Here is a 20,413-nt window from a genome sequence, read left to right on the forward strand (position 1 = left end):
TCCTTCCTTCCTTCCTTCCTTCCTTCCTTCCATCACTGCACTTGTTGAGCATTACTATGGGCCAGACACTGTTACAGACTGTTGACATATGGCTTCATGGAGCTCCCAGTCTAAATAGGGGTATCATTCACCAAATAAGCACCGGAGTAAATATCAATTTGCAGCCCCAATCCTCTCATTTTATGTGTGGGGAAACTGGGGCCCTGAATGGTTACAGGACTTTTCCAAGGTTGTTCTGGTAGCCAGGGCCAAAACCGGTCCAGGACCCAGGTCTCCTGATTACTATTCCAGTGCTCTCTCCACCAGGTTCTGGAAAGAATACAGCACGAGTTTAAAGACACGGTATTTATCCTTCTCTGTAGAGCCAACCTTACCTATAGTCAGAGTAGCATGTGGCCTACTTGGCAAGACTTGAAGAGCCCTGAAAGACAATCTCCCCCTTCCCACGGCCATCTCCCCCCACAGCTTGTTCTCTCCCCACCCTCACACCACACCCATGCCTAAAATACTACTTACCAAAATCTGTGGGTTAAAGCCCCTGTGATCTGACTGAGGGAAACCTGTTAGGCCATTACCTGCCATTGACACAAATACATTTCTCTGATTTGTCCTCTAGGATTGGTCCCCAAACCAGGTACATTGGATTTGGGGGAGGGGAGACTGAGAGTCTCCCTTAAAGTGGGCACTGCTAGGGAGGGCAGGGCACCCCAGATGGTAGTAATGGGCCCCACGAAAATCCCAGCAGTGGGAGGGCACAGGTCGCCTGAGGGGACAGGCAGGCGGAGAAAGGTACCTGAAAAAGGAAGTAGGAAGTTTCTGGAGGCAGACTCCTACTTCACAGTTGGGCACTGGGGGCCAGCCTTGCATGGACAGCAAGATCCATGACATTTTGTTTCAAAATACATGTTTACATTTGCTCTTTCCTTGTACTAGATTATACTAAGTCTTTTGTCCCTTCCCCAGCCGGGTGTCTGAACAATTTGGACTTTGTCGCAGTTTCTGAGGGGTCTTCCCTGAGACCAGTCAAGTGGTTGCCCTTAAAGAGTCCGCCAGTCCCTGAGTTGAAAGGTGCATCTCTCCCATCCTGACATGCTGGGGGGGCGGGTAATACCCCTCCCAGGGGACTGCAGTGGGGAACCTTTAATCCGTGGAAAGGACCAGCCCCCACCCTAGGGCTCCCCATCTTGACCCCAATAAGGTTTCCAGTTCCCCTGCAGCTGTGATGCAGGGGGTTCACTGGGAAGGAATATTTCATGCCTAGAAGGCAGCTCAGCCTGAAAAATCTCAAAACAAAGCAAAATGCCTAGCTCGAGAGGGCCTGAAACTTTAGAATCACACACCAGGGGTTCACATTGGCCTCTGCCGCTTACTAGCTGGGTGACCCTGGGCAAGTTATGGAACATCCCTGGGCCTCTGTTTCTTCATCCACAGAATGGGCCTAATGATAATATGATACCTATCCCCTCCTGTCAAGGATCCCAACTGTTGACAAGGTTCCAAAGGCTAATGTATGTATAATGCTCTTCGCACAGAGCCTTGCGAAGCTGTCAGTACACGGGAGCTACTGTTCTTATTTGGACCAGATGTGGCTTTGAGATCTCCCGGTGATAGGTCAAGACCTAACAGCTGTCCATCGCTGCCCCCCCTTGTTGAGTCAAGGCTTTGCCATGTCAGATTTCCTTAAAGCGAGGCCCACCTGCAGGGCATTCCCCGCGCTGGTGATTCATGGGTGGGATGCATTCCACCCACCTATTTTAAGCCGTTCTACATTTTCTTCCCCCTGACATGGACGTGTTTACACAGGGGAGGACAGTCCCAGTCAAAACAAGATGAAAATACACTGCTGGCTGGGAGCCCTGGGCTAACTGGTTTCAGGTCCTCTCCCAGCTGTCAGCGCCTCACAACAAGGCCACGGGGGGTGGTAGGGGGCTGCCTGGCCCTACTCCCCGGCCTCCCTCCTATGGGCCCGGCTCTGCCTGGTGTGAGGCAGTTGGCCATCACCTGGTCACGCTAGAGCAGGGTTGCAGCGCTAAGGTTTTGCCAGGGTTTTACAAGAGCAAGAAAGAGGTGTCCTGAGGGGCGAGGGCCGCCCTGGAGAGCCCTGGTGTGAGGGCTGTGCCTGCCGCCAGAGCCAGCGGACAGTGGCAGAAAATGACCAAGGAGAGCTCCCCCAGCACCTTGCCTTTCTGCCTGGCTCATCCCCCGCTGGACTCATTCCTCTGGGTTAATGGGAGGCCCTCGGTAAAAAGAAATGACCCCAGGGGAGGGGGAACCCAGCAACCCCTTAGCAGCCACAGGGCCTTCCTGGGAGTCCATTTGTCACCTCTGCCAACTTATAAATGAGTAAGTCGAACTTGAGGAGGGTAGGCCCAGGGAGGCTTTGCTGAGCAAGCCAACGAGATCCCCAGGATGGGAGCACTGAAGATAAATGTCCCCTGTGAGGCCCTGCTCCTCACAGCTTCTTGAGAGCTGGTTCCTGAGAAGAGCAGGAGAAAACCATCTCCTAAACTCTAAAACTCTAAAACCATCTCCTAAACTCTGCTGCTCTTAGAGCTGCCTGCTCAGGCACTTTGGTCACTTGACAGCAAGCCCAGGAATATGTGGGCACATTTGCCTGTCCCCCCCGCCGAGAGCCCAAGGCCACCAGCAAGCCGAGACCCATTGTGAGGCCCCTGCGTAGGCATCACCCCACCTGTCTCTACTGAGCCAGCCTGGGGCAGGTCTCCCAGGAGCCCCCCACTATCTGGACCATGCTAGGCAGGCCATCGTGTTCCTACCCTGAGAAAAACTGAACAGTTCTTCTTCTGAGGGAGACTTTTCATTTTAACAGGGATCCTCAACCCTTCACACCCAATGGTGACATGAACAGTGAGAATTTGCTTTATCTTGGTGGGTATCGGGATGTTTTTGGTCAGGATGGGTTTTGGGGTTTTTTTGGTCTCCCCCCCCCACACACACAGTGTTCCAGTTATATGCCTGTCACTTGCTCAGAATCAGATCTGCTAGCCCCAAATCCCTCTTTGATGTTGCTGCCAACTGAGACCTGGCTGCCCTGCTCCCAGGTTTCATCACCCTCCACTGCTCCCTGTGGGTGCCCTGTTCCTAGCCGACCCAGCCCCTCCAGCTAAAGATGAAACGGACCAAAGGCCCAGCGTTATTGGAGAACCAGGAGCACACACACGGGTGAATTATCCCTCTTATTGAAGAGGTCGAGCCTTGGTTCCAGGTCATTAGTGGCCACTTACTCAATTAAATTGTGTTTGCGTTGGGTTTCCCAAGTATGTTTGATTTTCACTAGTCTTTTCATGTTTTTAACTGCAGAATGACTCTCAGTGATTGTCCCCAAATTCAAGTGTTTACAGAAGGCAAATTCGTGAGTTTGTCCTTATAGTTTTTCCCCACAGGGGCCATTATCAAAGTTCATTTTTTTTTCATTTTTAAATTTAAATTCAGTTAATTAACAGATAGTGTATTATTGGTTTCAGAGGTAGAGGTCAGTGATTCATCAGTCTTATAAAATACCCTGTGCTCATTACATCACGCTCCCTCCTTAATGTCCATCACCCTGTTACCCAATCCCTCCACTCCCCTTCCCTCTAGCAACCCTCGTTTTTTTCCCTGAGGTTAAGAGTCTCTTATGGTTTGTCCCCCTCTCTGACTTTATCTTGTTGTATTTTTTCCTCTCTTACCCTATGATCCTGTTTTGTTTCTTAAATTCTATGCATAAGTGAGATCATATGATAATTGTCATTCTCTAATTGACTTATTTCACTTAGCATAATATCCTGTAGTTCCACCCATGTCGTTGCAAATGCGAGATTTCATTTTTTGATGGCTGCATAGTATTCCCTTGTATATATACCACATCTTCTTTATCCATTCATCTGTTGATGGACATCTCATTTCTTTCCACAGTTTGGCTCTTGTGGACATTGCTGCTTATAAACATTTGGGTGCAGGTGCCCCTTCGGATCACTACATTTGTATCCTAGCATTGTAATTGCTGGGTCATAAGGTAGCTCTATTTTTAACTTTTTGAGGAACCTCCATACTGTTTTCCAGAGTGGCTGCTCCCATTTGCATTCCCACCAACAATGCAAGAGGGTTCCCCGTCCTCCCTGTTGGCAAAGTTCTAACCCTTGCCCAAACCTTTTACTTATTTATTAAGCACATATTTACCATATTGAGACTGTGTGGCAGGCACGGGTTCAGACTATGGGGGTACAGTGGTGAATAAGATAAGCCCCTATACCCGCAGAGCTCGTATTCTAGTCTAGGAAGCCAATCCATGCTCACTGGGGAACTTGTGCATTGCCCACTTCCGGTCATGATCTTATCTGGCTGTGCTTTCAGTCCCGCTTGAAAGACTAGAGGTCCTGCTGATTACTAACTGTGCTTGTGCCATCAAAGAGGCCCTCGAGGCCAGAATGTTCTGCAAGTTACACGTCCTGAGTACAGGGACGGATGGCTAAAGACCTTCAAGAGAATGAATTTATTTTTTTATATTTTATTTATTTGTTTGAGATAGAAAGAGAGAGAGAGTGCACGAGCGGGGGATAGGGGAGAGGCAGAGAGAGAAGCAGACTCTCTACTGAGCAGGGAGCCTGATGTGGAACTGGATCCCAGGACACTGGGATCATGGCCCCAGCCAAAGGCAGATGCTTAACAGACTGAGCCCCTCAGGTGCCCCAAGAGGCTGAATTTAAGTGTTGATTCTGCTTTCACATCAGTCCCTCACGCTATCCCCATCCCCATAAGTAGTACCAGTGACTTGTGACACTGTGGAAACAAAACTTGCAACCAAACAAAAAGTTCGAAATGCCAGACTTGGAAATAGCATTGATAGGGCTGCTCACCCAGTGAGCCGTTGTGCCAGCAGTGTTTGGGGACCGGGACCCTTACTCATCATGGAGCATGTCACATTCACATGGCCCTTCTTACTTCCCAAAGAACACAGCTGTGCCACCTACAGGATGTCCACCAAGTCTGGAACCATAGCAAGTATATGTACATATTGTAGTCAAGACATCATCAGTCTGCAAAAAGTAATACGATGATATTGTCTCTGGTTCCAGACTTCGGGATGTCTGTCCACATAGCCACCTTGTGTGGCATATATGTTAGGGAGGGAAGCATCACGCCCATTTCATGAATAAGGAGCTGGCAGCAGGGCGGGGGGGGGAGGTGCCGGGGTTAGAGCTCCTGAGAACTCTGCCAGCTGGCTAGTGGCCCAGGTGGAAAAAGCTCTGGCCTCCTGATGTAGTTTTTTCCTGCTTGACCAAGTTCATTTCAAATGGGTGCTAAAGCTATGTTTCTCGAAGAGCACCTCCCCTGGCGTGTGCACTAGGGCAGTCCCTCTCAGTTCTTACCATTATTCTCCATCTAAGCGCTCAGGAGCCAACTCCATGGGCCAAGCCCATTATCGCAGCAGCCTACTGTTGTAAAGAAATCACCCGGTGATGTCACCGATGCCTCCAGATTATCTCCCAACCGTGCTTGGGCCCCAGTGCCCCAAGATGCCCAAGGACTCTCCTGCAAAACTCCCTTCTCAGCTGCTGAGCTAGTAATCGTCCATACTTGGCCATTCCTCAGTTTCCATATTTACTTTAGCTCTTCTGCAAGTTTGTCAACAAACTTCACAGTATTATTAGTTTTAGCAAATAACAGGATGTCAGAACTGTTGACCAGGATTCGTTACTTTGCTGTGAGAGCTCTAGCCCAGGACATAGGGGCCAGTGTTCCTCTTATTTTTTAAGGTGTATGAGCTTTGGCAGGGAGCCTTTCCTCAGGCAGGCCCGCCGCACTCTGCCCAGTCCACGGGTGCGTAGAGCTGCTCCGCCCACAAAGACCTGGGCCCTTCTGTCTTGGCTTGGTGGTACAGAGACGTCCGAAGGTAGATTATTTTTTCCCCCCAAAATCAATACAAATACTCTGAATTTTCCATTTTTGTGCTTTACCCTTAACATTGCTGCCGTGGCCTTTAAAAACAGGTCTGTACTTGGTAAGGTGGCTTCGGGACTGAACATTCATGTTGTCGAGAAGGGCCGGGGTGGGGGTGGTATTTTAAACTGGCACTAAGCATTTCCAGGCTTTGGACCCAAAATATCTTTCTCTTCCAACCCCACCCCCCTGCCCTGCCCATCTCAAGGAGCAAGAGAAGAGGTTAAAAGGGTCATTCCGTTGCTGACCGGGACCAGGAAGTCCAGGCCTTTGTTTATTTAAGCCCCAAACCTAGCAGGCAGTGTAAATGAAACATAAAAATAAAATAAAATACCAAAACACAGGCCAGATGCGTGCTGCAGAGAGCATCGAATTCCCCTTCTGCCCTCCCTTGGGAGAGGGGAGTCAGCGGGCAGTGAGGGCAGCCTTCTTGCCAGGGAGGAGCTCGAAAGCCATAGGAGGGGTGAGGACGGCAGGGGCAGGGGAGCTGAGGTTGGGATCAGGGTGGGGATGAGCATGTTTGCAGAGATCCCGGTGACTCTGTAGTCAGCCCCAGCAGGCTCCTGAGGGGGGCGATGAGTCACACTCCTCCAGCCAACCTGGGAACGAATGGACCCACATTTGACCTAGTGGTGACAACCACAAGGCAGGCAGAGAGCTGGCTTTTGTAGAGGGGGGGCAGGGCGGGGCTAATTGACCGAACTGTGCTGTTGGAGAAACATCAGCCCTTCCCTCTTCTCTCCTTCTCCCCGGGGTTCTTCTCCCCGCCCTGGGATGCCCACCCTCCGCACCCCAGCCTCTGAGGCTCACAGTTCCCACCAACAGCCGTGAAGGGTCTCAGAAGCAATCTGTTCCTCCTCACAGACAGAATTTACCAGAGATTGGTTTACAAATCAGAGCACGTTCGGGTTAGCCTAGCAGCCCTCATCTGTGTTCTGATCAAGTTTTCAGGAGTGAAAGGCCAACAGACATGCGGCCTGGAATATGCCGAACCCCATCACGGTGTATCACCCAAAGTAGGTCTTGGTGACCCTGACACTCTGGGGACTCTTTGGGTAGACCCTGTCTTAGCTGTCACCTTTAGGCCAGTGGTTCCCAAAAGCAGTTCCAGGGACCAGGGACAGAAGAGCTGCTTCCAACCCATCTGAAAACACCCTCCCCACGCCACACAGCTTCCCACTGGGTGTTCCAGGGCTGGAGCCCAGGACATCCAGATTCTTCACAAGCTGCCCCAGGCGATCCTGATGTTGAGAACCTCATGGGGACCCATTTCTTTCCCTCTGAAACCCACCAGCAAGGTCTCCCTGCTGTGTGCCCACTGGCCTTCTGGTGCTGGTCTGACCACTGACCACTCTGTTGAAAGTAATATGAAAATTGAGTTCCTCCTTGAGTGTTAGTGATAGTGGCAGACAGTGGCCTTTTCCTAGGACTTTGGCATGGAGGGGAAAAAACGTTCCTAATTCCTCAAATTATAAAGAGGTTCCGGGATGATCGTTAGAACACTCAGGAGTCTAACTAGGACGGTGACGTTTGTAGGCACTACAGTAGTCCAGCCAGGCAAACAGCTTGTACTGAGAGGACTTTTTCTCAGTGCCCTTCAAATCCCACTTCCCGGGTAGCCAGTCCTACAAGGCATCTAGGCCAGGGCTGGCTCTAGTTAAAACTGCCCTCCTGGGGAGCCCACGAGAGCCATTTCTTAGGTGCTCATATGCTTGTATACACGTAGTGCTTGATTTTTTTTATTTCTCTTTTATTTTCATGTGTGACTGACATCTGTGAAACCCGTGGGCCCAGCGGCACCAGGGCTTCCTGTTCCTGGTGTGCAGTGTGAGGCTGGAACTCGTCCCCCACCCCCCACCTATGACGCCTGCCTCTTGTATGGCCAGCTCTGGATGGCGGAGAGAACCAGGGCTATGTCTTTTATCCTCTGGCTTGGTCTAGAGTGTCCTGCCTTGCCATCTTGCCATGTCCTGTTGCCTTTCTACTTCTTTCTGGTCAGGAAGAAGCTGGCAACAGTGAGAGAGACGTGGAGACAGGGAGGCAAAGAGGGAGGATAGGCAAGATGCTCTGCTCCCGCCTGTCTGTGAACGGGACATGGTGAGAAGCTGAGAAAGTTTGCATATACGTGTGTGTGCGCCTGTGCTTCTCTTTCCTCCCGAGGAGGTGTGTGTATTCCTTGTCAGCTACTCTCAGACCAGGGCAGGAGGCTTTCCTGGATGCTCCCAAGAATCCTCTGAGTTCCCTGACACTGTTCCCATGGCTGGGGGCGGTGGCGGGGGAGGCTGCCCAGGGAGGAGCTTGCCTGGTGTCTCTTCTTCTTTTCTGTTCGGCCCAGTAGTGTGTCCCCTGTGTCCTCCCGCCCCTGCCCTCACCCCAGCTAGGCTGCCTTCTTTCCACCCAGGAAGCTCCGGGATGGGGGTGAGAGGTGGCTGGAGAGCGGGAGGCCCTTTGCAATCAGCAGAGCCCCTCTTGGCCAGTCAGAGAGGCCCACCACAGAGGATCAAGGAGCTACCTCAAGTGAGCCCTTGGTGAATAGCTCTGCTGTGAGGTAAGCGAGGGCCTGGGGCATACAATTCCGAGAGGCCAGGGAGGCTTATAATGAGCCCAAGCTCCTAAAGAGGCTGGCATTATTACTGCCCTGTTGTTCCCCAGGAAACCTGTACCACTACAAAGGTCACCCATTCTCTAGCAGGGCCCGCAGTGGAGCCGGGTGCTCCACCTTGGCCTCTTCATGGGCCTCTTGTCTGCTGGCCCCACAGCCCCAACAAGATCCTCCTGGTTCTTGTCTTCTAAGCATTGCCAATAGCCCCAAGTCCTTCACATACCACTCGAAGTAACCCTGGCAACTGCCAGGGGAAAAAAATGGCTTGGAATTTTAGCTCTTGGGGCTGCTCCACAGAGCAGAAGGGATGCGGAGAGGCCCTGCCAGTTCTCCCTGGCTCAGCTGGGCTGGTGGAGGGCTGGTGCACACAGGAAAAGTGGCCATGTTCTTGCGGTGTGCTCTCCCTGCCCCTGGGCAGGCTGCTGCCATGGGCTGGGATTCCCAGAGGGTGGGAACATGACCGTTCTTGGGCCAGGGGAGGCCATTGGCCTGCCTGAAGATGGTGCAAGTCTGGGAGGGTGAAGTGGAACGAAGGTTAAGACCAGGAGGAGCCAGCCAAGGAAGGAAGGCCGAGAGGCTGGCAGGTAGAGGTGACCCCCACCCGAAACACGGACATCCCTCTCAGAGAGTGAAGATCTATGCTTTGTTTACAAACAAGGTTTACAAACCCCTCAGTTCACAAACCCTGAGCGTTTAGGAAGAGGATCAGAGGGAGACAGCCTGTGGGCCACAATGTCAGAGGAGTCTCCGGTCCCACAGAACTCCATAGAAACTCCAAGCTTTGTGGCTTCTGTGTTATCCCCATCGAGATGAGCACGGGCCAAAGGCCAGGGTAGGGAGATAAAAAGCAGAGCCAATTCTGAGGGATGACGGGATGCCCAGGGATGGCAGAGGTGCCACCATCCCGAACCCCGAGCTACCCTTCCCCTCCCCCCTCCCCAAGCCCTGGGCTTTTTCCCCCCGAAGCAAATATTTCACTGAGGTCAAACCCTGAATATTCTGGAAGGAAGCACAATTTTTTTACTTGTACTACCAGTTGGTTTGTTTGCTTGGTTCAATTTCCCCGAAACGGGCCTTGCACTTTGAATAGGCATTCAGTCAATCTTGAACTGAATCGAGTTGAACCAACGTGAATGATCAGGGCGATGTAGAGAGGCAGGAGGAGGAGGAGGCGATCCCATTCACCAAGGTGAATTTTGCAGTCTCTTCTTCAGGAATATCTGTTTCTGGCCAGAAGCTGGGTAGTGGGGAGGGTGGAAAATGAGAAGTGAGCTTGGAAAAAGTCTGGAGGTGAACTTTCCCAGTTGCAAGGCATAAGGCGAAGGGAGACAGGCATAAATACTGACACAAGGTTCATGAGATTTAAGAGCCACTGAACTAAACAGCATTCATGGGTCATGTTGCCAAGACTTCCAGTCTCGCTGAGACACCAGGACAAACGGCCTCCCCTTCACGGTTCGCCACCAAAGCTGGGGTGACAAAGATGGTTGGGACAAGAGCACTTTTGAACCTCTCTGAATGAGGGGGAGGGGACGGACTGCCCTGTCAGAATGGGGTTTGGTTCTGCCTGTCATCCCTTGCATCACTCGGAGATTGTTTGTGAAGGCTCACATGGGACCCTGTCGGCGAGAGAGCTGAAAGGCACGATTCATTGCTCCTGTCGTCATTTGGTGTCAGGGTTTGGCCCAAATCGGTTGTTGGAGCTGCTTCTCCAAGACAGCGGCCGTCTCCATGGGGGTTCTCCTCGGGGTCCCTCCCACCATCGCCTTCCGCATCTGTGTCCACATCCTCCTCTCCATTTTCCTGCCCCCCAGAGTCAGGGGTTCTGGGCCTTGGCCATGCGGGGCAGTTCACATGACCCACAGAGGACAAGGCACTTTCTCTGTCACCGTCTTTCCTTCTTGCTTCCCTCCTTCTGGACTTTGGGGATTTTCCATGAAGCCAGAGTAACGATGTAAGTGGCAGTGGCCTTCCTGTCTCTGGTCTTCCACACTGGAGGGGAACCAGAGGGGAAGAGAGAAGATAAGACAGAAGCAAGGACAAATTAAGCGATGGCATTTCAGCCTCCTTATTCCCCCAGCCTCTTCAGAAAAAGGGACAAGTAAGTAATTAGAGGTAGACAGAGCTTCAGCCGGAAGGGGGCCGGGGTGGAGGAGTCAGTGGGGAGGGCTGTTTTCAGCCGTCCCATTAACTGTGCTAACGCTCCAGTGCTTAATACCCTTTTTGATGTCCTCTTCCAGCTCCTACCCCTGTGTTTGCTTTGTGGCTTGTCCTGCACCTCTCACACCGTGTCTTTTTCCGCTTCTCCTGACACAAGACCCTATGTTTCGCTGGCAACGTCGGCAAAATCTTTGGGCGGAACATTCCCCGTAGAAAATAAGGAAGACTTGCCTATAAAGAGTTTCCTTTGGGCTGCGTGGTACACAATGCTTCAAGTGTGACAAAAAGGGAAGTGAGATGTTCTCCCTCACCGCCACCCCCCAGCCCTACCGCATGCACCCACCCCTAGTCTGCTCCCCACCTCTCAATGGGGTGCTGAGATCGGGCCCACGAGTTCTGCTGCCCAGACTGCCCAGTCTCTGTCCCGCCGTCCCGTGGGAACCCCGAGTAGGAAGCACTCTTGTCCTAGAGAGTCTGGCTTTTTGAGCGGGAACAGACCAGACCTGTAAGAATGCTGAGACACTTCTTCCAGCTCAAACAAGTCCGCGTCCAGGTCCTCCTAAAACGGAAGAAGGTGGCCCTGTCCTCGTGATGGCCACCTGCATCTAGGAGGTCGCCCCTGAGAGAGGGTGTGGTGGCCGTGTCTGTTTCATTGCAGCATCCCGTGGCCGGAGGGCCAGACCTGAGGGCCAGCGAACAACCTGGCTCGTCAGCCCTGGGTGCTGTGGCTGGGCTGGCTCTGGGTCCAGCCCAGGATGTTGGGTGTAGGGTGGAAGAGAGGCAATCACGAAGCATTCACACAGGGCTGCTGGGCTGTCGAATCCCTAGCCCACTGTTTCCTGCATGGGGCTCACCTCCACAGGACATAGGGACACAGAGAGCCCCGTGGATCCGCACTTCACTCACAAAAGTTAGATCAGAACATAGATATCTTGTACAGCACTAACTCGCACTCGCTTGCTGCAAGGTTTGGCGCAGATTTTCTGGGCAGAGGAATTTTCTAGTGTGCCAGGGGTTAAGCAGAAAACCTTTCAGATTCCTCCTCCTCCTTCTTCCTCTCTCCCCCTCCTCCCAGCCCTTGTTTGAAAAATCCCTCTACAGGGACTTCTAGGTGCATTGTCTTACCTTAGCGAGCTCTGGGATCCAGCCATCATTTCGTTTGCTAATGGTGGATCCTAAGGCTTCAAGGTGATCACGTCTCGCTTTGCTGGCGGCTGGCAAACTTGAGGTGTAGAGAGAATGAGAGATCGACTGAGTGTGGGCTGAACCTGGGACATCCCTTGCCGAAGCTGTGTTTTAAAACTACATCCCCGAAAGGAGCTTGTTTTCTTGCGGTTGCTTCATTCTCCTAAATGCTGAACACAGCAGGAATACGCGGGGTACGGGGGGAGGGATTAAGGATGCCAGTTAGTGGAGCCCTAGGAACAGGAGGTTTGACTGGACTATGATTATTATTCTCAGACTACTTCCCTTATTTGGGATCTCGTCTACCCCAGGGCTACATATTTCCATTGTGAGAGCCACCCGGTTGGATTAATAGCGCCTATTTCCTAGACAGAGCGAGCTTTCTTTGAGGACTGTGGGGCTGCCTTTTGAAATGATGTGGGTGAGCCTAGCCCCCCTATAAGGTTCACTCAGACACTTTGGATATGCTTCTGGTCCCCGATGCTGCTCTCCCCTGCCACGAGTGTCAGAAAAGCTGGCTGTGCTGACCCAACTTAGAACCGCCCTCTGGACCACTTGTCCTGCCCTTCATCCTTGCTTACTCCTCACCACCTTTCCAGCACCTCCAACCCAGCCCCCCCACTGCATTAATTTACTTAATCAACACGCCTAACCCCTACCCCACTACTAAGTGTGGTAGGAACAAACTTGGTCTCTGGATTGGAGTCCCAGCTCTATAATGTATTAGCTGTGCTTCCTTGGGCAAGGTAGCCTCTCAGACCCTTGGTTTCTTCATCTGTAAAATGATGGTGACGGTGCCTACACCACAGGCTTTGTGCTGTGGCTGGCACAAATGTCTGGTCTATAGCTGACGCTCACTTACTGGTAGCCATGACTGTCAGTGGCTCTCAAACTCAGCTTTTTTTTAGAAAAAATATTTTATTTATTTTTAGAGAGAGTGTGTGCATACATGAATGGGTGGGGGGACAGAGGAGGAGGGAGAGAAGCTCCGGCAGACTCTGCACTTAGGGCAATGGAGCCCGTGAGGCTCTACGTGGAGCTCAGTGTCACGACCCTGGGATCAGGACCTGAGCTGAAACCAAGAGTCACAAGTTTAACCGACCAAACCACCCAGGTGCTCCTTCATACACTTATTTGGAATTGAAGTATCATTAAGTTACAATTCAAACACAGCCTTGCTTGCAAACTTGACTTCTTTTCCTTTTCCTTCCCAAACTACCTTGATTTCTCTGCCCTTGCCTCCATATAAGGGAGTCCCCCTGGAAGGAGCTATGTTTTCTTTTGTCCTACGCCTTGTCTCCCTGGGGGGTGGTTTTTCTTCCACCAACCCAGCTTATTCATCTCCCTCTTTTTCTTTTCATCATCTCCCTTGGAATCTTGGGGGTGGGGAGCAATAGTTAGTTTAAGACAGATTTACAAGCCAGTGGCAAGTCTGAGAGACTCTTCCCGGGGCCAAGAAAGCTCTGTGTGGCACAGAGGGCAGATTACTTTATCAGGGAATTCCAGTATCAATTAAGCTGCTGATTTAAGAAAGCTTTTTTTCCCCCCTCAGCTAATGTTCTTGATGACCTATAAATAGAGTCTGCCCTTTGTTCTGCCTACTACACACAGCTGTGTGCAAATAAACACCTTGTTGGGAAAACTTGTGACCCAAAGGCAACATAATATCCTGAGATTGGGAGGGTCTCCTACCTCACCAAGGGTGAAGAAAAACACCAGCCTGGGCTGCTGAGATAGGTTTGCTTGGCTTTGCCCAGAGATTGGCCCCGTGCATTTGTTACCACCTGTGTGACCCAGTGGGAGCCCCGCATCATGGTGGCCCATATGGGCTGTTCCTTGGCATAAGTGCACTGGCGGCCTGGAGAAAAGCAAGGCCTTAAGACTGGGCCTAACTGGGGCCTCGGCCAGGGTGTCGGTGCCAGGCACCTGGTTAGGAGAAATATCCTGAGGCAAATAACAATTACCTTCTTTGCTGATAAGAGGTCCTAGTACTTTTCCAGTAGCATGATTGCATGAGGGAATTTCTTTGGACCACAGCCTGAATCACAGACTGATTCATGGGCACTGGCCCTAGCTTCATCCAGACTATTGTATGTGTGGTGGAACCCAATGTTCTCCTTATGGCCCTGAGTTGGTGTAAATAATACTTGCGGTTGCATCATCACCTGTCCCTTCTTCAGGCTGCGCCGCTCCCTCTGGCTGCAATGCCGCCTCTGTCCACCAGGTGGCCTCACTTAGGACCGAGTAGGAGCAAAGCACCTCAAGCCTCTGCCGCCTTTTATTTTTTAAGCTCCAGGCTGAAAAGAAGTAAAATGTATTTTGATGGAAACATACGTAACTCTGAGTAGGCCACAATCACCTCATTTTCCTTGTAACCCGGAATCGGTGTGCTCCTGAAGTAGCCTCTTAACCCTACCAATGGCTGGACCCTTCACCAAGGAAATGTTTTCCTGGGATGATTTGTAAGTGGCCTTGTTTTGTAGTTTTGTTTTCATTTGCTCTGTATAGGAAAGTGACAAGATCTTGTTTTTAACAATACGGACATGAAATTCGGGATAATCTTCAATGTATTTTCTCTGCAGAGTAGGGTGTGGAGACTAAAGGAAAGGGAGCTGGTGTCTTGTGGTCATTCCAGCACTCATTCCCTGCTGCTCCCCCCACCTCCTCTGTCTCCCACCTGGCCCCCAGCTTCCCCCTTGTACATGTTTCCCACTCATCTGAGTTCTTGGGACACTCTCTTGTCCCGGCCATGTCACAGATGTATGCATGTGTCAGCATACAGACGGGTACATCCAAAGGAGGGGGTCAGTGCATAGTTTCTGGGTTTGGGGGCACACCAGCGGACCAGCTGGCTGGGTGATGGGACGTGCAGGAGACAAAGTATGTTTGCAGAAGAGAAGGCTGAGAAGGCAGGCTGCGAGAAGGAGGTGAGCCTCCTGACGGTGCGGGTGGGTATCCAGGGCGTATGGTGTGCAGTTGGCATTGCAAAGCCATCGGGGGGTATGCCGGCTGACACCTGAAGAAGAGCTTTGAAAACCAGTGCCCCCCTTTACTGAACGTTCTCTGCTCTGGTTAGGGCACCCGTACTTACTTCTAGAAGAATCCGTTCCAGTTTGGTTTTTACCAATCTCCAGAGCCCTCTTTGGAGATGCCAGTTGGCACAGGAAAGTGCTGAACTGTTTACAGTCCTAGCCTAAGGTTCAGGGAGGGGATGTGGTTTAACTGGACCGCAAAGCCCGGTACAGGACTCATTTGCATGGCCCCTGACGCCATGTGACGCAGCCGGCTCCTCCTATATAAAGAAGCAGGCTCCGAAATATCTCCGACTCTGGGTTGGACTGGCGGCTGTGGAGTTTGTGACACACTAGGTGACACCCCTCGAGTCACTTCCCTTCAACTCTGAAGCGTCTGCCTGGCTTCGGTTCCGATCGGCAGCCTTCGCCCCCCACGTAGTCCTCAGGCTCGCCTCGCAGAGCCCAGCCCCGTGCAGCGCGCCCGCAGCCGGCAGCCGCCCAGCCCGCCCAGCCCGCCCAGCCCGCTCAGCCCGGCCAGAGCTCCGCAGCCGCCCGAGCCATGAATGCCGAAATGTATCAGACCCCCATGGAGGTGGCGGTCTATCAGCTGCACAATTTCAACATCTCCTTCTTCTCTTCCCTGCTTGGAGGGGATGTGGTTTCCGTTAAGCTGGATAACAGGTAAACCACTGGCCACGGCTCCCCCGGAGCCGAGGCGCTGGCGGGGGCTGGGCTGCGAGCGGGATCTCCGAGCGAGACGTGCGCCGCCGATACCCGTTCCCTGCGGTGCAGCATCCTGGGAAGGGGCGGGGGTAGGGGACGCAAGGGGGGGGGGGGTCACCGCCGCGCTGGGAGCCGCCGTCGGAGCGTCCCTGCGGCCGCTGCGCCTTGAGAAGGAGCTGCCGCAGCCCGAGGCAGAGGCAGCGGCAGGCAGAGGGGCGGCGGGGCCGGGCTGGGCAGGGCTGGGCAGGGGACTGGCCGCGCGCCTTGCGCCGCCGGGGAGCAGGCCGGAAGCTTCCGAGCCGAGAAGGAATTCCTAGCTAGCTTCGGGGCGCGGTAGGTCCGCCTGGGACCCTTCTGGGCCGGCGCCGGAATGGGCCGCCAGCGGGGATGGGGGGGCCTCCCTGCGCCGCGCGCCCCCATTGTTTGCCTGTCGCTCCGGCCGGCCAAGCAGGCCCCGTTCGCCCGTGCGCCCCGGGACCCGCGCGCGGCTCCACGCGGAGCTCTGGGCGGCTGCGGCGGGGAGCCAGCCGGGTTGGAGAGGTGCCGCTTCCCCCGGGGTCCTAGGGGACAAAGTGCCCGGGACTCCGGGCCAGGGAGGCAGGGAGGCGGGAGAGAGGAAGAACCGGGGCAGATGGAGGACTTTGGTCACAGCTGCCAGGTGCTCAGAGTGAAACCAAGTGGGTAACGCGGTCGCTTTGCTTTTTGTCTCGGCAGTGCCTCTGGAGCCAGCGTGGTGGCCATAGACAACAAGATCGAGCAGGCCATGGTGAGTGGCATCCCTGCGTCATTCCCATCCCCGGACCTAGCTGCTGCTTATGTAACTCGGGGCAGGACTGAGGGGGTGGGTGCAAAAGCCGTTTGCCAAGAGCCTGAAGAAGGCAACAGCCTGCTTCCCCTCTCTTTGGAGGCCCCGGGTAGCCCCCGTCAGAGGGGCACCTTTTTAGGGCATTTGCAGTCTGCCCTGGCTGGACTGTCTCCTCTCTTCCTCCTGGTGTTTGCTGCAGGCTCTGGCTCGCCCCAGGCGGGCCGCAGGGCAGGGAGCTGAGACACTTGCATTTTGTCTGCAGCCGGCATTTGGCGCGGGCCAGAGCTCATTGGATGCAAGCGCACTGCAGTACCTCTGCAGAGCGGGGCTGGGGTCAGGAGTCAGGAGGAAACAGGAAGCAAAGCACCCCACCCCTTCTCCCTCTCCTCACCAGGTAGAGGTCAGACTCCACCGCACAGCCTACAGGGCTGCAGGGGCTTGGGGCATCCGGCCCTTAGTAACTGCTTCTCCAGGGACACAGCTCCCTGCCCCTGGCGCGGTCCTCAGATCCAGAGCAGATGTGCCGGTCCTGGCACCTTCCCCCGGGGCCAGCATCCTGTTGCGCCAGACTGCACCGCAGGTGCCACCCCAGCTCTGTATCTGGGTCACCCCGAAGAGGCAGTTCGGCTCTCCTGGGGAGAGGTACACAGCGGACAGACGATGCGGTGGCCCACAGGTCCTCCCTGCGTGGTGTACTGGCGACAGGACCTTAGGTGGCAGTGGGGCTAGAGCTAACCACCAGCAGCCAACCTACAGAGGCCTCCTCTAAGCAGCCAGCTTTGGAAGTCCCTAGAAACTTGCAGAAGGGGATCCTGTGCAGCTCAAAGCTGGGCTCCCAGCTCAGGCATGGCCCAGTCGTGCAGCTCTCCTGGGGGTGGCCAAAGCGCTTCAGGGGACCAGCATGCTGAGGGGAGGCCAGGGTGCAGTGGCCCAGGGGACACCCAGGTGGCTGGATGACGGTGCCACAGAGGGCCTGCGACGGCTAGTGGACGGCTTTGTTGTGATTCCCTCCCGGTGGCAGGATCTGGTGAAGAATCATCTGATGTATGCTGTCAGAGAGGAGGTGGAGATCCTGAAGGAGCAGATCCGAGAGCTGGTGGAGAAGAACTCCCAGCTGGAGCGCGAGAACACCCTCTTGAAGACCCTGGCGAGCCCAGAGCAGCTGGAGAAGTTCCAGTCTCGTCTGAGCCCCGAGGAGCCGGTTCCCGACACCCCACAGGCGCCCGAGGCCCCTGGTGGTTCTGCGGTGTAAGTGGCTCTGTCCTTAGGGTGGGCAGAGCCACTAAACTTGTTCTACCTAGTTCTTTCCAGTTTGTTTTTGGTTCCCCAAGCGTCATCTCACGTGGAGAACTTTACACCTAGCATAGCTGGTGCCAAGAGATGTCCTGAGGACATGGCCACCTGGGTCCACTCCAGTGACAGACCCCTGACAAAGAGCAGGTCTCTGGAGGCTGAGTTGCATGGGGCCTCGTCACCCCCCGCCAGTGAGCCTCTCCTGCCACCGTGCCCTGGGGGCTCCCAGGGCCTGGGCAACTTAGCTGCAACTGGCGAAGGAGAAATGTAGTGTGAGATGTGACGCCAGTTTACTCCAGAAAGCATAAGGGGTCTGTTTTTGTTGTTGTTGCTTTTTGTTTTTCATTTCCATGGACATCTTCAGCAGCTTCACCTGACAACGACTGTTCCTATGAAGAAGCCACTTGTGTTTTGAGCAGAGGCAACCTCTCTCTTCTCCCCTGCCTGGCCAGGGCAGGGCCACAGATAGGAGAGATTGAGCCAAGTCAGCCTTCTGTTGGTTAATATGGTCTAATGCATGGCTTTGTGCACAGCCCAGTGTGGGATTACGGCTTTGGGATGACCGCTTACAAAGTTCTGTTTGGTTAGTGTTGGCATAGATTTCTATATAGCCATACATGCGTATATAAACCCATAGGGCTAGATCTCTATCTTAGTGTAGCGATGTATACGTACACACACACACACACACACACTTGTGTGCTGAAGGGCCTAACCGGCTTTGGGGTATCAACTGGTCCCTTATCTCTTCAGGCTAATCCTTTGACTGTGTTCATTTACCAAGTTGGTCCGGTTTGTCCTTTATGTTACGTAAGACTACAGAGTAGAGGCGGGGAGGGGGCTGGCCTCTGAATGTGGCCACAGATGCCTCGCCGCTTCAGCCCTTGCCCCATCTGTCCCCGGAAGACACGGGAGGGGACAGCCTCTGCCTCATCTGTCCCCTGAAGACACGGGAGGTCCCCTCTCAAATGCCAAACCCACCATTCACTGGTGCTGACTACACAGAATGGGGTTGAGAGAAGACCAGCCAGGGCCTTCACATTGTCATGCAAAAACTTTTGTTCTTTAACGTTTGTGGAAAACTCTAGAGTGAACCGAAGGATTGGCTTGCTAGCGTCCCCTTGGGGACAAGGCATGGACCAGGGGATGGCTTTGATCCAACTGGTGCCTGGGTGATGTGCTCAGGGAGCTTGTGTCGAGGGAGGGGGGGTTCTGCGGCAGTGAACACTTTCCACTTTCCGACACCTTATCCTGATGTTATGTCTCCAGGATTTGGATTTGGATTTGGATTTTTCAAATGTAGCTTGAAATTTCAATAAACTTTGCTCTTTTTTTTTTTTTTTTTTTTCTAAAAATAAACCTGGCATCCGAGTATAAATAGAGTGAGTGGCCGGGGGCGCTGTTTGTCCGATTCCCTGAACATTAGTGAGCACCCCCTAAGTGGCAGACCAGCCCTATTGCCTTGATCCGGCCTGTCAAAATACCCACACTGTATGGGTGAGGAGACTGAGGCTCGGCCTGTGTAAGTGACTTGCGCAGAGTCACATGGCTGTCAGGCAAATTGGGACTCTACCCCACATCTCTCCCTGTGTTCTGCTCCTGCTTTCGTAAGACCGCTTTGGAGTGAGTGGTGAGGTGGCCCCATGACACATAACCTCAGCTTGAGGGGCCGATTTGGGAGGAAGGAGGCCCAGAAGAAAAGGGCACGGTATCCATGTGAGGGGACCAAATACGCCTGGGCCTCTTCCCTCTTCTGAAAACGTCGTGGTCACTTTGTGTATCCTCCTTAATACCTCCACATGACACCCTTGACTTTGGCAAAGGAGCTAAGAGGACCCTCGTGAGAAAAGGACACAGAATGTATGCGGTGCCCAAACCGAATCCCCTTCCCCCCAGGAAAGATGCCCTGGATCCCTGCTGGTATACTTGTCCCAGCTGAGAGTTGGCTCTCAAACCCCACCAGCTAGCTGTGTGCACATGGCCGGGTCTAAGGACGATCCTGACTCCACTTCCTTCCTCTGGCTCCCTGTGGGGTCCGTTCTCACCCATCACCCTTTCCCTGGCCTCAAGTCTGGCCCCTGGAGTCCTGCCGTTTCTCACCATACCCTCACCTAGAGCCACCTCAGACCCTGTGCTGTGTACTGAGCCCTGCCACGCTCCCTGGGGAATGACCCCCTTCCATCTCAGCCTCCTGTAGCATCTGTGCCTGTCCCTTTGCCACTTGAAATGGAGCAGAACTCCTGGATTTTCAAACCTCAAGGACCAAGAGGTCTCAGCCCCCTCCCCTGTGCCAATGGGCACCCAGATACATTCAAAATACCATGCTTCCTCCTCTGGAGAGGTCAGACATGGTGGCCTGTTCTTTTCCAGGCACCAGAACTCTCCAGAACATGACAAACCCCAGCTTGCTGGCCTTTCAAACCCAGTGGCCCCACCTGCTCCTAATCTCTCTATTCCTGATGCCAAGGTCATTGTCCAGGGCAGCTGATTTGACCAAGGAATGAGCATTTCACAGCTGCCTGCACCAGCTTTGGACCGGGCAGCCGCACCGACCCACACAGGGCTCTCCCCAGTTCCCTAGCCCCTCCCCCTTTCACGAAGTGCCAAGGGACTTTTCGACTCTCCAGTTCGTCTGGAAACTTCTCACACCCACTTTGCAGCCAAACAAGAACCCACAGTTGCAAAAAGAAA

General features: G+C 53.5%; 1 protein-coding gene across 3 annotated transcripts in view; it reads left to right on the top strand.

The window, feature by feature from the left end:
- The window catches only part of LOC111161311 (TSC22 domain family member 3), a 61,672-nt gene extending 42,617 nt beyond the window's left edge, over window positions 1-19,055 (top strand). The window contains exons 1-3 of one of the 3 annotated variants that reach the window (XM_022524903.1): window positions 10,594-10,643; window positions 16,339-16,390; window positions 17,451-19,055. In XM_022524903.1, the coding sequence (XP_022380611.1) occupies window positions 10,594-10,643; window positions 16,339-16,390; window positions 17,451-17,681 (333 nt within the window). In that variant the 3' untranslated portion in view covers window positions 17,682-19,055. Of the gene's footprint in view, window positions 1-10,593; window positions 10,644-15,225; window positions 15,583-16,338; window positions 16,391-17,450 lie in introns of those variants that run through there. The other 2 variants (XM_022524902.1, XM_022524901.1) reach the window with 2 other exon arrangements.
- The last annotated feature ends 1,358 nt before the right edge of the window (window positions 19,056-20,413 follow it).

This window comes from Enhydra lutris, unplaced genomic scaffold (assembly GCF_002288905.1).
Source record: "Enhydra lutris kenyoni isolate GAN:26980312 unplaced genomic scaffold, ASM228890v2 scaffoldscaffold83, whole genome shotgun sequence".
Taxonomy (NCBI): Eukaryota; Metazoa; Chordata; class Mammalia; order Carnivora; family Mustelidae; genus Enhydra; species Enhydra lutris.